Source organism: Rhodnius prolixus, unplaced genomic scaffold (assembly GCF_049639745.1).
Source record: "Rhodnius prolixus isolate KJV_2025 unplaced genomic scaffold, Rpr scaffold_15, whole genome shotgun sequence".
NCBI lineage: Eukaryota > Metazoa > Arthropoda > Insecta > Hemiptera > Reduviidae > Rhodnius > Rhodnius prolixus.
In genome coordinates this window covers 3,614,068-3,632,640 of record NW_027411605.1, presented here as the reverse complement: position 1 = coordinate 3,632,640, position 18,573 = coordinate 3,614,068, and the positions used below count along the sequence as shown (strand labels likewise).

Sequence of the window (18,573 nt, the reverse complement as noted above, 5' to 3'; positions counted from 1 at the left end):
CATGGTATAAATGGCATTGTTTTAAATATTATAGGTTATGAGAAATCAGAGGTTAAATTTTTGAGGTTTTGTAACACGTTCAAAATCCAAACCTTTCTATCTTTTTTCGTATTGATCAGAATTCAATGAATTCCTTTGGCGAATTGTAGAGAATAGCATTCTCTAGAACTGGTATAAATGTCATTGTTTTATGCATAATAGTTAATGAGAAATCGGAAGATAAATTTTGGAAGTTTTGTCAATCGTACAAATTTCTATCCTCTATATCTCTTTTCTTATTGATCAGAATTCAATGAAATCTTCAGCGAATTGCAGAGAATAGTATCCTCTATAACTGGTATAAATGGCATTGTTTTAAGTATAATAGTTGATGAGAAATCTGAGGTTTAATTTTGGAGGTTTTGTAAAACGTTCAAATTTCAAACCTATATATCTCTTTTCGTACTGATCAGAATTCAATGAAATCTTCAGCGAATTGTAGAGAATAGTATTCTCTATAACTGGTATAAATGGCATTGTTTTATGTATAATAGTTAATGTGAAATCGGAGGTTAGATTTTGTAGGTTTTGTAATACAATCAAATTTTGAACTTCCATATCTCTTTTCGTATTGATCAGAAATCAATAAATTCTTCAGCGAATTGTAGAGAATAGAATTCTCTATAACTGGTATAAATGATATTTTTTTGAATGTAATTGTTAATGAGTAATCGGAGGTTAAATTTTGGAGGTTTTGTAACACGTTCAAATTTCTATCCTCTATATCTCTTTTCTTATAGATCAGAATTCAATGAAATCTTCAGCGAATTGTAGAGAATAGTATCCTCTATAACTGGTATAAATGGCATTGTTTTAAGTATAATAGTTGATGAGAAATCTGAGGTTTAATTTTGGAGGTTTTGTAAAACGTTCAAATTTCAAACCTATATATCTCTTTTCGTACTGATCAGAATTCAATGAAATCTTCAGCGAATTGTAGAGAATAGTATTCTCTATAACTGGTATAAATGGCATTGTTTTATGTATAATAGTTAATGTGAAATCGGAGGTTAGATTTTGTAGGTTTTGTAATACAATCAAATTTTGAACTTCCATATCTCTTTTCGTATTGATCAGAAATCAATAAATTCTTCAGCGAATTGTAGAGAATGGAATTCTCTATAACTGGTATAAATGGTATTTTTTTGAATGTAATTGTTAATGAGTAATCGGAGGTTAAATTTTGGAGGTTTTGTAACACGTTCAAATTTCAAAACTATATATCTCTTTTCGTACTGATCAGAATTCAATGAAATCTTCAGCGAATTGTAGTGAATAATATTCTCTATAACTGGTATAAATGGCATTGTTTTAAGTTTAATAGTTAAAGAGAAATCGGAGGTTAAAATTTGGATGTTTTGTAACACGATCAAAATTTGAACCTCTATATCTCTGTTTATATTGATCAGAAATCAATGAAATCTAAAGCGAATTGTAGAGAATAGTATTCTCTATAAATGGAATAAATGGCATTGTTTTAAGTTTAATAGTTAAAGTGAAATCAGAGATTAAAATTTGGAAGTTTTGTAACACGATCAAATTTTGAACCTCTATATCTCTGTTTATATTGATCAGAAATCAATGAAATCTTCAGCATATTGTAGAGAATAGTATCCTCTATAACTGGTATAAATGATACTGTTTTATGTTTAATAGTTAAAGAGAAATCGGAGGTTAAATTTTGGAGGGATTGTAACCCGATCAAATTCAAACCTCTATATCTTTGTTTGAATTGATCAGAATTCAATGAAATCTTCAGCGAATTGTAGAGAATAGTATTTTCTATAAGTGGTATAAATGATATTGTTTTAAGTATAATAGTTAATGAGAAATCGGAGGTTAAATTTTGGAGGTTTTATAATACGTACAAATTTCTATCCTCTATATCTCTTTTCGTATTGATCAGAATTCAATGAAATCTTCAACGAATTGCAGAGAATAGTATCCTCTATACATGGAATAAATGGTATTGCTTTATGTATAATAGTTAAAGAGAAATCGGAGGTTAAATTTTTGAGGTTTTGTAACACGTTCAAATTTCAAACCTTTCAATCTTTTTTCGTATTGATCAGAATTCAATGAATTCTTTGGCGAATTGTAGAGAATAGCATTCTCTAGAACTGGTATAAATGGCATTGTTTTATGTATAATAGTTAATGTGAAATCGGAGGTTAGATTTTGTAGGTTTTGTCAATCGTACAAATTTTGAACTTCCATATCTCTTTTCGTATTGATCAGAAATCAATAAATTCTTCAGCGAATTGTAGAGAATAGAATTCTCTATAACTGGTATAAATGGTATTTTTTTGAATGTAATAGTTAATGAGAAATCGGAGGTTAAATTTTGGAGGTTTTGTAACACGTTCAAATTTCAAAATTATATATCTCTTTTCGTACTGATCAGAATTCAATGAAATCTTCAGCGAATTGTAGTGAATAATATTCTCTATAACTGGTATAAATGGCATTGTTTTAAGTTTAATAGTTAAAGAGAAATCGGAGGTTAAAATTTGGAAATTTTGTAACACGATCAAATTTTGAACCTCTATATCTCTGTTTGTATTGATCAGAAATCAATGAAATCTAAAGCGAATTGTAGAGAATAGTATTCTCTATAACTGGTATAAATAGCATTGTTTTAAATACAAAAGGTTGTGAGAAATCGGAGGTTAAATTTTGGTGGTATTGTAACAAGATCAAATTTCAAACTTTCATATCTCTGTTTGTATTGATCAGAATTCAATGGAATCTTCAGCGAATTGTAGAGAATAGTATTCTCTATAAATGGAATAAATGGCATTGTTTTAAGTTTAATAGTTAAAGAGCAATAGGAGGTAAAATTTTGGAGGTTTTGTAACCCGATCAAACTTCAAACCTCTATATCTCTGTTTGAATTGATCAGAATTCAATGAAATCTTCTGCGAATTGTAGAGAATAGTATCCTCTATAACTTGTATAAATGGTATTGTTTTAGGTTTAATAGTTAAAGGGAGATCAGAGGTTAAATTTTGGAGGTTTTGAAACCCTATCAAAGTTCAATCCTCTATATCTCTGTTTGAATTGATCAGAATTCGATGAAATCTTCAGCGAATTATAGAGAATAGAATCCTCTATAACTGGTATAAATGGCATTGTTTTATGTATAATAGTTAATGTGAAATCGGAGGTTAGATTTTGTAGGTTTTTTGTAATACAATCAAATTTTGAACCTCCATTTCTCTTTTGGTATTGATCAAAAATCAATAATTTCTTCAGCGAATTGTAGAGAATAGTATTCTCTATAACTGGTATAAATAGCATTGTTTTAAATACAATAGGTTATGAGTAATCGGAGGTTAAATTTTGGAGGTATTGTAACAAGATCAAATTTCAAACTATTATATCTCTTTTCGTATTGATCTGAATTCAATGAATTCTTCACCGAATTGTAGAGAATAGTATTCTCTATAACTGGAAAAAGTGGCATTGTTTTAGGTGTAATAATTAATGAGAAATCGGAGGTTAAATTTTGGAGGTTTTGTAACCCGATCAAAATTCACACCTCTATATGTCTGTTTGAATTGATCAGAATTCAATGAAATCTTCCGCGAATTGTAGAGAATAGTATTTTCTATAACTGGTATAAATAGCATTGTTTTATGTTTAATAGATAATGAGAAATCGGAGGTTAAATTTTGGAGGTTTTGTAACACGTTCAAATTTCAAACCTTTCTATCTTTTTTCGTATTGATCAGAATTCAATGACTTCTTAGGCGAATTGTAGAGAATAGTATCCTCTATAAATGGTATAAATGGTATTGTTTTATGTATAATAGTTAATGAGAAATCGGAGGTTAAATTTTGGAGGTTTTGTAAAAACGTTCAAATTTCAAACCTATATATCTCTTTTCGTACTGATCAGAATTCAATGAAATCTTCAGCGAATTGTAGTGAATAAGGATTCTCTATAACTGGTATAAATGGCATTGTATTATGTATAATAGTTAATTTGAAATCAGAGGGTTAATTTTGGAGGTTTTGTAAAACATTCAAATTTCAATCATCTGTATCTCTGTTTGTATTGATCAGAATTCAATGAAATCTTCAGCGAATCGTAGAGAATAGTATTCTCTATAAGTGGTATAAATGACATTGTTTTAAGTATAATAGTTAATGAGAAATCGGAGGGTTAATTTTGGGGGTTTTGTAAAACGTTCAAATTTCAATCCTCTGTATCTCTGTTTGTATTGATCAGAATTCAATGAAATCTTCAGCGAATTGTAGAGAATACTATCCTCTATAACTGGTATAAATGGCATTGTTTTATGTATAATAGTTAATGCGAAATCGGAGGTTAAATTTTGGAGGTTTTGTAAAACGTTCAAATTTCAAACCTATATATCTCTTTTCGTACTGATCAGAATTCAATGAAATCTTCAGCGAATTGTAGAGAATAGTATTCTCTATAACTGGTATAATTGGCATTGTTTTATATATAATAGTTAATGTGGAATCGGAGGTTAGATTTTGTAGGTTTTGTAAAACATTCAAATTTCAATCATCTGTATCTCTGTTTGTATTGATCAGAATTCAATGAAATCTTCAGCGAATCGTAGAGAATAGTATTCTCTATAAGTGGTATAAATGACACTGTTTTAAGTATAATAGTTAATGTGAAATCGGAGGGTTAATTTTGGGGGTTTTGTAAAACGTTCAAATTTCAATCCTCTGTACCTCTGTTTGTATTGATCAGAATTCAATGAAATCTTCAGCGAATTGTAGAGAATAGTATCCTCTATAACTGGTATAAATGGCATTGTTTTATGTATAATAGTTAATGCGAAATCGGAGGTTAAATTTTGGAGGTTTTGTAAAACGTTCAAATTTCAAACCTATATATCTCTTTTCGTACTGATCAGAATTCAATGAAATCTTCAGCGAATTGTAGAGAATAGTATTCTTTATAACTGGTATAATTGGCATTGTTTTATATATAATAGTTAATGTGGAATCGGAGGTTAGATTTTGTAGGTTTTGTAAAACATTCATATTTCAATCATCTTTATCTCTGTTTGTATTGATCAGAATTCAATGAAATCTTCAGCGAATAGTAGAGAATAGTATTCTCTATAAGTGGTATAAATGACATTGTTTTAAGTATAATAGTTAATGAGAAATCGGAGGGTTAATTTTGGGGGTTTTGTAAAACGTTCAAATTTCAATCCTCTGTATCTCTGTTTGTATTGATCAGAATTCAATGAAATCTTCAGCGAATTGTAGAGAATAGTATCCTCTATAACTGGTATAAATGGCATTGTTTTATGTATAATAGTTAATGCGAAATCGGAGGTTAAATTTTGGAGGTTTTGTAAAACGTACAAATTTCTATCCTCTATATCTCTTTTCGTATTGATCAGAATTCAATGAAATCTTCAACGAATTGCAGAGAATAGTATCCTCTATACATGGAATAAATGGTATTGCTTTATGTATAATAGTTAAAGAGAAATCGGAGGTTAAATTTTTGAGGTTTTGTAACACGTTCAAATTTCAAACCTTTCAATCTTTTTTCGTATTGATCAGAATTCAATGAATTCTTTGGCGAATTGTAGAGAATAGCATTCTCTAGAACTGGTATAAATGGCATTGTTTTATGTATAATAGTTAATGTGAAATCGGAGGTTAGATTTTGTAGGTTTTGTCAATCGTACAAATTTTGAACTTCCATATCTCTTTTCGTATTGATCAGAAATCAATAAATTCTTCAGCGAATTGTAGAGAATAGAATTCTCTATAACTGGTATAAATGGTATTTTTTTGAATGTAATAGTTAATGAGAAATCGGAGGTTAAATTTTGGAGGTTTTGTAACACGTTCAAATTTCAAAATTATATATCTCTTTTCGTACTGATCAGAATTCAATGAAATCTTCAGCGAATTGTAGTGAATAATATTCTCTATAACTTGTATAAATGGTATTGTTTTAGGTTTAATAGTTAAAGGGAGATCAGAGGTTAAATTTTGGAGGTTTTGAAACCCAATCAAAGTTCAATCCTCTATATCTCTGTTTGAATTGATCAGAATTCGATGAAATCTTCAGCGAATTATAGAGAATAGAATCCTCTATAACTGGTATAAATGGCATTGTTTTATGTATAATAGTTAATGTGAAATCGGAGGTTAGATTTTGTAGGTTTTTTGTAATACAATCAAATTTTGAACCTCCATTTCTCTTTTGGTATTGATCAAAAATCAATAATTTCTTCAGCGAATTGTAGAGAATAGTATTCTCTATAACTGGTATAAATAGCATTGTTTTAAATACAATAGGTTATGAGTAATCGGAGGTTAAATTTTGGAGGTATTGTAACAAGATCAAATTTCAAACTATTATATCTCTTTTCGTATTGATCTGAATTCAATGAATTCTTCACCGAATTGTAGAGAATAGTATTCTCTATAACTGGAAAAAGTGGCATTGTTTTAGGTGTAATAATTAATGAGAAATCGGAGGTTAAATTTTGGAGGTTTTGTAACCCGATCAAAATTCACACCTCTATATGTCTGTTTGAATTGATCAGAATTCAATGAAATCTTCCGCGAATTGTAGAGAATAGTATTTTCTATAACTGGTATAAATAGCATTGTTTTATGTTTAATAGATAATGAGAAATCGGAGGTTAAATTTTGGAGGTTTTGTAACACGTTCAAATTTCAAACCTTTCTATCTTTTTTCGTATTGATCAGAATTCAATGACTTCTTAGGCGAATTGTAGAGAATAGTATCCTCTATAAATGGTATAAATGGTATTGTTTTATGTATAATAGTTAATGAGAAATCGGAGGTTAAATTTTGGAGGTTTTGTAAAAACGTTCAAATTTCAAACCTATATATCTCTTTTCGTACTGATCAGAATTCAATGAAATCTTCAGCGAATTGTAGTGAATAAGGATTCTCTATAACTGGTATAAATGGCATTGTATTATGTATAATAGTTAATTTGAAATCAGAGGGTTAATTTTGGAGGTTTTGTAAAACATTCAAATTTCAATCATCTGTATCTCTGTTTGTATTGATCAGAATTCAATGAAATCTTCAGCGAATCGTAGAGAATAGTATTCTCTATAAGTGGTATAAATGACATTGTTTTAAGTATAATAGTTAATGAGAAATCGGAGGGTTAATTTTGGGGGTTTTGTAAAACGTTCAAATTTCAATCCTCTGTATCTCTGTTTGTATTGATCAGAATTCAATGAAATCTTCAGCGAATTGTAGAGAATACTATCCTCTATAACTGGTATAAATGGCATTGTTTTATGTATAATAGTTAATGCGAAATCGGAGGTTAAATTTTGGAGGTTTTGTAAAACGTTCAAATTTCAAACCTATATATCTCTTTTCGTACTGATCAGAATTCAATGAAATCTTCAGCGAATTGTAGAGAATAGTATTCTCTATAACTGGTATAATTGGCATTGTTTTATATATAATAGTTAATGTGGAATCGGAGGTTAGATTTTGTAGGTTTTGTAAAACATTCAAATTTCAATCATCTGTATCTCTGTTTGTATTGATCAGAATTCAATGAAATCTTCAGCGAATCGTAGAGAATAGTATTCTCTATAAGTGGTATAAATGACACTGTTTTAAGTATAATAGTTAATGTGAAATCGGAGGGTTAATTTTGGGGGTTTTGTAAAACGTTCAAATTTCAATCCTCTGTACCTCTGTTTGTATTGATCAGAATTCAATGAAATCTTCAGCGAATTGTAGAGAATAGTATCCTCTATAACTGGTATAAATGGCATTGTTTTATGTATAATAGTTAATGCGAAATCGGAGGTTAAATTTTGGAGGTTTTGTAAAACGTTCAAATTTCAAACCTATATATCTCTTTTCGTACTGATCAGAATTCAATGAAATCTTCAGCGAATTGTAGAGAATAGTATTCTTTATAACTGGTATAATTGGCATTGTTTTATATATAATAGTTAATGTGGAATCGGAGGTTAGATTTTGTAGGTTTTGTAAAACATTCATATTTCAATCATCTTTATCTCTGTTTGTATTGATCAGAATTCAATGAAATCTTCAGCGAATAGTAGAGAATAGTATTCTCTATAAGTGGTATAAATGACATTGTTTTAAGTATAATAGTTAATGAGAAATCGGAGGGTTAATTTTGGGGGTTTTGTAAAACGTTCAAATTTCAATCCTCTGTATCTCTGTTTGTATTGATCAGAATTCAATGAAATCTTCAGCGAATTGTAGAGAATAGTATCCTCTATAACTGGTATAAATGGCATTGTTTTATGTATAATAGTTAATGCGAAATCGGAGGTTAAATTTTGGAGGTTTTGTAAAACGTTCAAATTTCAAACCTATATATCTCTTTTCGTACTGATCAGAATTCAATGAAATCTTCAGCGAATTGTAGAGAATAGTATTCTCTATAACTGGTATAATTGGCATTGTTTTATTTATAATAGTTAATGTAGAATCGGAGGTTAGATTTTGTAGGTTCTGTAATACAATCAAATTTTGAACCTCCATATCTCTTTTCGTATTGATCAGAATTCAATGAATTCTTCAGCGAATTGTAGAGAATAGTATTCTCTATAACTGGTATAAATGGTATTTTTTTGAGTGTAATAGTTAATGAGAAATCGGAGGTTAAATTTTGGAGGTTTTATAACACGTTCAAATTTCAAACCTTTCTATCTTTTTTCGTACTGATCATAATTCAATGAAATCTTCAGCGATTTGTAGAGAATAGTATTCTCTATAAGTGGTATAAATGGTATTGTTTTAAGTATAATAGTTAATGAGTAATCGGTGGTTAAATTTTTGAGGTTTTGTAACACGTTCAAATTTCAAACCTTTCTATCTTTTTTCGTATTGATCAGAATTCAATGAATTCTTAGGCGAATTGTAGAGAATAGTATCCTCTACGGAGGGTTAATTTTGGAGGTTTTGTAAAACGTTCAAATTTCAATCCTCTGTATCTCTTTTCGTACTGATCAGAATTCAATGAAATCTTCAGCGAATTGTAGAGAATTGTATTCTCTATAACTGGTATAAATGGCATGGTTTTATGTATAATAGTTAATATGAAATCGGAGGTTAGATTTTGGAGGTTTTGTAATACAATCAAATTTTGAACCTCCATACCTCTTTTCGTATTGATCAGAATTCAATGAAATCTTCAGCGAATTGTAGAGAATAGTATCCTCTATAACTGGTATAAATGGCATTGTTTTATGTATAATGGTTAATGAGAAATCGGAGGTTAAATTTTGGAGGTTTTGTAAAACGTTCAAATTTCAAACCTATATATCTCTTTTCGTACTGATCAGAATTCAATGAAATCTTCAGCGAATTGTAGAGAATAGTATTCTCTATAACCGGTATAAATGGTATTTTTTTGAGTTTAATAGTTAATGAGAAATCGGAGGTTAAATTTTGGAGGTTTTGTAACACGTTCAAATTTCAAACCTTTCTATCTTTTTTCGTACTGATCAGAATTCAATGAAATCTTCAGCGATTTGTAGAGTATAGTATTCTCTATAAATGGTATAAATGGTATTGTTTTAAGTATAATAGTTAATGAGTAATCGATGGTTAAATTTTTGAGGTTTTGTAACACGTTCAAATTTCAAACCTTTCTATCTTTTTTCGTATTGATCAGAATTCAATGAATTCTTAGGCGAATTGTAGAGAATAGTATCTTCTACGGAGGGTTAATTTTGGAGGTTTTGTAAAACGTTCAAATTTCAATCCTCTGTATCTCTTTTCGTACTGATCAGAATTCAATGAAATCTTCAGCGCATTGTAGAGTATAGTATTCTCTATAACTGGTATAAATGGCATTGTTTTATGTATAATAGTTAAAGAGAAATCAGAGGTTATATTTTGGGGTTTAATTTAAATCAGAAGTTTATGTTTTACATAAACTTAGAGTTTGAAAAGTCAAGTATAAAGGTTGATTAAACGTTAAAAGGTGCACTAATGAGGGTCTGTGTTATTTAATAAATGCTGAAATATATTAATTTTTAATACAGTTAAATTACTCAAATGATATTAATTATGTATTATTGAACTGTTTCGTACTTCCTGATTTGTGTACCTATAATCAACCTTTATACTTGACTTTTCAAACTGTCATTTTTTTGTTAATGAGTTTTCCCTTTAATAATAAAAAAGAAAATTTTTTGTTTTAATTACAAATTTTCCTGTTTAATTAAAATTTTAAACGGTTATGGTTAACAACTAACTTTGATTAACTGTTATTCCTATTACATATAACACTAATTGTTATTTTAATGTTTGAAGCTGCGGTAATTAATTGAAATCATCTTTATCATGTTTCAAAAATAGAATAATAATTAAATGAATAAATGTAAATAATTACGAAAAAACAATCATTGATGGAATTAATTAGTATAAATTAAAATATTTTTAATTATCTTTATTTAAATTATTTGGTTAGTTGTATTGAAGTAATTGTTGTGTTTCATGAAATATGTGGCATTTTGGTTATTATTAAAAATAAAATTTTTGGAGCAGGGCGCGTCTGAAAAATTTGATCGATCAAATTTGATCAATACTTTTTAAATTTTTATAAAATACTAAAAAAAAAAAAAATCTTGAAACTAGAATGTTTTGTTAAAAAGAGAAAGAAGGAGGTGGAGAAGGATAAAAAAAGGAAGTCTAACTTCAATATTTTACGCACGTTTCCATAATATAGTGATGATACCTTTGAAGAAACCGTGACGACACACACACGTATCTCCTACCAAGAACCCTTGGCTGAAATCAATACTCACTCTCCTTGTAAACAAGATTCAAACCAAATATAATTTTGGTCTAGACATATGTTTTGAACGTGTAGTTCGAAAATAATTATCGATTTTCAGAAAATTTCGATATAAAAAAACAAAAACTGTTCGAATTTTGGAACTTTTGTTCTGTAGCCGGGGCCCTTCATGGAATTTTCTTACTGGTATCATTTTGAATAACAGTGATTTTTCTTTGTTATTATCTTTTTCCATAATAGCAAATCTTAAAAATTGTTTTTGTAATATCTAAATATACACTTCCTATGTATGTAATCTACACAGGGTGAACCAGTAAGTATTGTCCATAGGCCTACTGTGTGTTTAGTACATCTAAAGTGGAGTTCATTGACGTATTCACCAACTTCATATTTTCCACTGTTCTTGAGTAAGGTCGCTTTAATTTTTTTTTTCTAAAGTAATTACTTTTTTGCAATAAAATGTTATTACTCAGAATTCTGATGACTTGAACTCAATTCTGATGACACGGTTAGAAAGACAGATAAATTTTCTAAAAATTGATACCATTTTGAAGCATAAATTATTCTCCAAACAGCCTCAATCTTCCTCCTGGATACTGGGAAAAATAAAAGTAATCGAAAATTTTTGAAGAAAACTCATTCGACTCTTATGTGATCATTATCAGACCTGGATGCTGGGCACTTTTCTGTAAAAGTTTCCTTGTCTAATGGGCTTTCAAAACGGTATATCATTTTCCAGGATTCCTTTTTTATCTTCGTATGAGAAATTACGTTTATTTTTGCAAGAAAACGTGTTTAGGAGCACTCAACAGTGTTAGTTTATCAAGTTGTTGTTTAATTCATTGAAAACTCTTTTTAGATGGACCAGTAGTCAGTTTTTAAAGTAGATTTTCTTAAAATAAGGAAGTCAAAGGTTACAAATTGCACTTAAAAAACAAAAAAAAAATCTGTTCGAATTTTTGAACTCTGTTCTGTAGCCGGGGCAATTCATGGTATTTGCTTACAGGAATCGATTCAAGTAACAGTGATTTCCGTTTGTTATTATCTTTTCCATAAAGCGAACCTTAAAAAGTTGCTTCAGTTTTATCTAGATATACGCTTCCTATCTATGTATCTATATACATTTACGGTTAATGGATTTAGACCAAATCCTTAGTGACGAAACTAAGAGATTCTAAAAAAAAAGTAGGCATTTCCGGTTAAAAAAATGAATTTATCACAAAAAAAATTATTACGTACTTCCTCGTAATATTTCCTCTTGAGAAATTTAAACAAAGATTTACCTCCTTGACTATAAAACCTCTCCATTATTGTTAACTTCTACTGTTTCCATAAGTTAAGTAATGTATGCTCATATATTTCAACAATTACTTAGTAGTTCTTAACAGCATTACTTTGCTGAAGCAGCGATAAAGTAAACGCATGCTTCTCTACATCAGTTCGGGTATTAAAATTTATCGTATTTTAAAGCGGCTTGCATTTATCTTCAGTAACTAGTACAGTTACTATCTTCATCTTGTAACTTGTGGAGGGTGAAGGAGGCGTTATTTTTGAGGCGATTTGATTAGAAGTCTGCGCGTAATAAATATTCCAAAAAGAGCTGTTATTTTCTAGTAAAATATTAACCAATCATTGTTCATTGTTTTACGAGAATGATTTATTAAGCCAATGGGGAAGAAGGATTAGTAGCCAATTTCAACTATAATTTTTTTATTTATTTTTGTTAAACTTTTGACCTTTTGACCTGGTCAGTTTCAGGGCACTTTACGTTACAATCAATAAATAATTCGATTGTATTTATCATTAAACAAAAACAAAAAAGCAATAACAATAAATAAATTAGGCTTTTAAAAATTATTTTTAATTAAATTAGTTTCAATTAGATTTATTAAAAAAACATTTAAATTATGAACAAACAATGCTAGATAGCATAATTGTTTTATTGTTGTTGCTTATTTTCAATTAATTTATAAATTCTTGCTTTAATAGAATTTGTTATAGTTAATTTAATTGTTGAACTAAAATAGCAACTATTGTTACAAAAACGCACATTTAAGGATGTTGTTGACAAAAAAAAAGGAAGAAACAACTACAATATGTAGACTTTACTCAGGGGGCCTTCAAGTGATAACGAGGGTTCTTAGGAAGAGTTGTGTGATGATCATGGGGATATACTAGGAGGATTGGCGGTAGTGAGAAGGCTGGAGTGGAATTTTTTTGTTTCTAGTCGCAATCGAATCGAAAATGAAAGGGATATTAAAGTCAATATGGATGGGAAAAGGTTGGAGACATAAAGGGTACGTGTTCTGCGATTCTAAGGGAGGATTTTGGATTGGTATGACTGGAAGCGACAGGAATTGGGAATGCTTGAACCCCATCCATAAGTTTAGATCGGTGGAATAATTGTCAAGTAAATGAGTCTTTTGTTTTGTACTGGGCTTTTATAGTGCCTTTTTAATCTCAGCGTTGGAGTATTCGCTAATCCCTTCCCTTTCATTAATTGTTATTTTCCATTAATGAAAGCATATTTCAAGAGCCGCGTTTCTGGTAAGACTCTTTTTGCGACAACCGGATCAGTGTTTCATCAGCGAAGCAGGATAGGATTGAGTCATGATGGGTAGGAGTATCAACTGTGTTTATTTCGTCGTGCACCTAGTCCGTTAGGGGCTACTCTTTCAACTTAACTTGGCAGGAAAGATTGCAAGAATATTTACTTCCGTTCTAGCAAACGAAATGCTTCAATTATTCAGTTAGCTGATTAATAGGAGTCCATTTAAAATCGATTATCACAATTTACGGTTAAAACATAATATTGGCATACCGAATGTACATATAGTGATAAATAAGATAGTTAAAAACGTAGGCGCCACGTTAGCCGAGTGGTTATAGACTATACCCGCAAAGCTAAGATGTATTGCGGTACTATTCTATATTCCCAATGGTTATTATGATATATTTACAGTAAAGTATGTTAGGCGGTTATAGGCTAGACCCGCAAAGCTAAGATGTATTGCGGTACTAGTCTATATTCCCAATGGTTAATATGAAAAATTTACAGTAAAGTATGTTAGGCGGTTATAGGCTAGACCCGCAAAGCTAAGATGTATTGCAGTACTAGTCTATATTCCCAATGGTTAATATGAAAAATTTACAGTAAAGTATGTTAGGCGGTTATAGGCTGACCCGCAAAACTAAGATGTATTGCGGTACTAGTCTATATTCCCAATGGTTAATATGAAAAATTTACAGTAAAGTATGTTAGGCGGTTATAGGCTAGACCCGCAAAGCTAAGATGTATTGCGGTACTATTCTATATTCCCAATGGTTATTATGATATATTTACAGTAAAGTATGTTAGGCGGTTATAGGCTAGACCCGCAAAGCTAAGATGTATTGCGGTACTAGTCTATATTCCCAATGGTTAATATGAAAAATTTACAGTAAAGTATGTTAGGCGGTTATAGGCTAGACCCGCAAAGCTAAGATGTATTGCAGTACTAGTCTATATTCCCAATGGTTAATATGAAAAATTTACAGTAAAGTATGTTAGGCGGTTATAGGCTGACCCGCAAAACTAAGATGTATTGCGGTACTAGTCTATATTCCCAATGGTTAATATGAAAAATTTACAGTAAAGTATGTTAGGCGGTTATAGGCTAGACCCGCAAAGCTAAGATGTATTGCGGTACTAGTCTATATTCACAATGGTTAATTATAACAAATTTATAGTAAAGTATATTTGTTAGTCGCCTCCGACTACGACACCTAATTTGGTAGTAGGATGTGTAAAGTCGGCCTGGAAAAACTGGCATTAATTTACTTTACTTTAACTTAATTGTAGTCGTTCGATTTTTATAAGCCAGAATTAGCCCTGGATTTAGGAGTTTCTTGCAGACAACTTAATAGACTTCAGAAGTGTCAGACGAAATTGGCGGAAAGAATAGTGAAATATTGTCTATAAACAAATAAACATCAAGAGGCAATAAACATCATTAAAAGAGGCAATCTTTAACAGCATCCATTTTCATTTTCTTTGTGTGAGTATTTTATTTTCTTTAATCAAAGAAAATGGGGGAAAAGGTAACGGAGCCGGGCTTAAATCTGGATACAAAGAGGTATATTATTATTTTCTCTTCGTTTTCCTCTTCTCATTGTTATTATTATTATTTTTTTTTTAAAGAAAAATCATTATTTTAATTTTTATTATTTTTTCTTTTCGTTAATGTTAAAGAGTTTTTCTTCCCAGGATGTCTTGCATTTTAAATTTAATTATTTAGCTTTAAAAGAAAAATGAATCTGTAGAAGCAAAATATCGTAACGATGGCTATTCAATGGTTTTCAAGAAAAAAAAGATTTTTACTAAAAACGAGATATGTCTCACCAGCGTGTGAAAATAGGGTGCTATTAAGGGATAGGGTCTAAAGGGGGAAAGAAGGGTGAAGAGGGGATGAGTTCAGAGTTTAATGTCAGCTGAGTAGATAAAGCATAACAAAGCTCATATTTGTTAGATTTTTCACTTAGTTTTTTTCCTTTGACAGATGAAAAATTGGTTAATAATGAGATAAGTAAAGCATTTTTGCCTACCTTTTTTCTGGCGGGGCTTAACATTCAACTACCAATTAGATGTACTAATTATAACCTTTTATAACGCCAAATATGCGGATCTATCTCTGTTATAGTACATAGTATCTCGTACTTAGTATGACATTAAGGAAATTTACGGAGTTGGAAATATTCAATTATATCTGTCGATCGGAAGTGCGATTTATCAAAACGATTTATAAGTTTCCTATTATCAAAATCGGACTTAGGGTTATAGAAATATTGGTAATAATATTTTTTAGAAAAGGCCTTATTTGGGTGGGGCAAACTACCCTCCTAATGAGGCAAAGCGTCGAGACTTTTAAAAATCAAATCTATTCAAAAATTTCGATTCGAATGACACTTCATTCATGAAAATCGGTACACGTGACGATAATTTGAAACGATTGCTATACTTTCTCTTGACAAGTGTAAAGAGCTGTTCACCGCTTTAATGTTACGTAGGGAAGGCATAACCCTATCATCCTACCAAATTTTATGAAAATCAGGCCAAGATTTATTACAGAGTAGTATTAGTAATAATAATTTTGGAGGGGGGCCTTACATAAAGGGGGCTAACTTCTCTCTACCAGCGACGAGACCCCCAAAAGGCACATCTACATAAAATTCTGAATCGAATGACTTCTCATTCATGAAAATCTGTTTAAGCGTTTAGGCGCTACGCAGTTTACAAAAAAGGAAACAAGAACATTTTTTGAAAAAGCTGTTTTTGCTCATTTTCGGCAACTTTTTTCACGTAATCTATTAGATCTGGGTTGTTGCAAAAAAATTATAGTTATAAAGGAGGATTTGCCCTATATTTTAAAGAAAATTTGGGAATTTGATCTTTTATAGAAAAAGAGAAAAAAAATTGTCAAAGTTGGGTGTTTTTCAACGTTACGCTTTTTCGTGCACTTTTTGACGATCAACCCTTATACAACTGTCCGACTACCAGACAGTTTTAATAATTGCCTAGGCTGCCGCCAGAGAGCTTTATTTAAAGTTGAGCTTAACATAAAGTTTTATTCTTAAAAACCTAACGCTACTTTCCACAAAATCATTTCAACAATCTTAATTAAATTCTCTTTTAAGTACAAATTCTAAGTCCCTAAGTAAAATGTTATTTATTTGAATTGCGAAAAGAGGAAGTGATGTTTGCACACACAGGATAAGAGAAAAACGAAAAAAAAAAAACGCCGGAAGTTGCAACTTGATTTCTAGATACGGCCATGAGATTAGATAATAGAATTTCTTACATATGACTCCTTTCTAATTTCTTTAAACTTGGTGTGTTTACTGGAAAAATAAGTTGTGTTCATTAAGGAGATGAACTGGGAGAGGTTCGGCTTCCCTCTACACTGCTATTACCATGAAATGTACAGTATCACCCACCATATTATAAATCTTTCATCATCTTTCGTAAATCGCCTTCATAGGTTTCTTTTCATGAAAATGAATGAAGTATTTAGGGATAGGTTCTAGGAAGGGATAGGTTCCCTATAAAGTTCTTTTACTTCTAAAAAAAAAAATTGAGATTAATCAGTTATTCATTTCAGAGTTGTCTAAAATTCCAGGGCTATCACTACAAGGGAAACTATCGATGTGTTTGTGAACAGAATATCGCTAAACTTGTTACTTATTTGAAGCTTTGAAACACTGAGCTTACGATCGAATTCTGTTAAACCGGAAATGCTGCTTTAATGAATACGTAATTTTCTTTTACCCAAAATCCCATTTTCTTTAATGAGCGTCAAACTCTGGGTGGAAATATTATCACTTAAAGAGAATTTTCCTATCTGCATTCAATTTCATATCAAGAAACATTACAGGCCATTGCTGGGAAATTTAAGTTTGAGGGAAATTGATTAATAAGAAGGAGCAGTTTTTTTTTTAATTTTCATGAAAAACAGCTGAAGCGATTATCATCAAAAATGGCTGTTAATTCTTAATTTATTTGGAAAAATCGTGATTTTTCTTCAGAAAATCAGTAATAAATTAAGAATATTTCCATGACTATTTTTTTGTTTTCGTTTTACAAATTTAAGAACTATACAATTTTTTTTCCAGAAATGTGAAAAAAAGTTTTAAACAACCAGCTGAGAATTTCAAATTATGAATTTAAAATATTAAAATTTTAAGAAAAGAGAGAAAAAAAAGAACAAGAAAAGTAAGAAAAAGGAAATACTTAAATTATTAATAATAATAAGAAGAACAAAGATTAGAGAAATAGAATTTTAAATTTTAACATACCAATCCTGATAACTGGAGGCAGAGCAGCATCAATAAAGCTGATGACAGTACACAGAAGCAATGAAACGTTCACGTAATCACTAGCAAACATTGCCCCGGGTTCAAAAACCGGATATTTTGATTTTATTATTATTATTTATTTATTTATTTGACAAATTAATTATTTTTTAAAAAAAGTTTTTTATTTTTAATTAAAAAAAATTATAATTATTAGATTTTATAAGTCCATATTAGAAGTGTTTATAGTATAAACTAACAGTAATTGTGTTAATAATAATAATAGTGACGTCATTACACTGATTTTTTGGGGGGGACAAAAATTTAAGCTTTAAAGTCGCACAGTTTTTTGTTTTTTAATTTTTTTTAATTTCAATTTTTATTAAAAAATAATTAAAAAAAAAAAATTACTTGAATTAATAAATGGGGGGGGAAAAATTGATGGGGGAGAATTGTGTAATTTATTTATTTATTTAAAGTTTACACGAAATTTAGAGTAGCACACGCGTTGGTAGAGCTTCACAGACTGGCCATACAGAGCCGTCTTGGCGCCTGCCCATTGAGGGGGCACTCCTCCTCTCCAGGGGGGCCCGAGGGCTTCTACACACGCACGCACCCATCCAGCCACCCTGGGCTTCCATCCCCTCTTTCTCGTGGGTTTTTTCATCTCCCCCACCCGCTGGTCTGTAAACGGAACACAGTTTCCACCCTTCTACAACGAAATACTAATACAGGGGTAAAACTTCATCTCCTTCTTCAGTAGGACTTACTACGCTGGAAGAGTAACTAGTCCACTGGAACAGTGTTCTCCGGGAATGTGCACATTCTCAACTACTTCGCTCGCTGGCCACTTTTTTTTTGCCGTGAAGGGTTATCAGCTAGGTCTATAGAAACCCAGTATATTCTATTG

General features: G+C 30.4%; 1 protein-coding gene across 4 annotated transcripts in view; it reads right to left on the bottom strand.

Moving 5' to 3' along the window:
* LOC141454934 (glutamate receptor ionotropic, kainate 2) overlaps positions 1 to 18,120 on the bottom strand; it is a 491,708-nt gene extending 473,588 nt beyond the window's left edge. For 3 of the 4 annotated variants that reach the window (XM_074129638.1, XM_074129641.1, XM_074129639.1), the window contains exon 1: positions 17,667 to 18,118. In XM_074129638.1, the coding sequence (XP_073985739.1) occupies positions 17,667 to 17,757 (91 nt within the window). In that variant the 5' untranslated portion in view covers positions 17,758 to 18,118. Of the gene's footprint in view, positions 1 to 17,666 lie in introns of all 4 variants that reach the window. The other variant, XM_074129640.1, reaches the window with a different exon arrangement.
* Between the last annotated feature and the right edge of the window lie 453 nt (positions 18,121 to 18,573).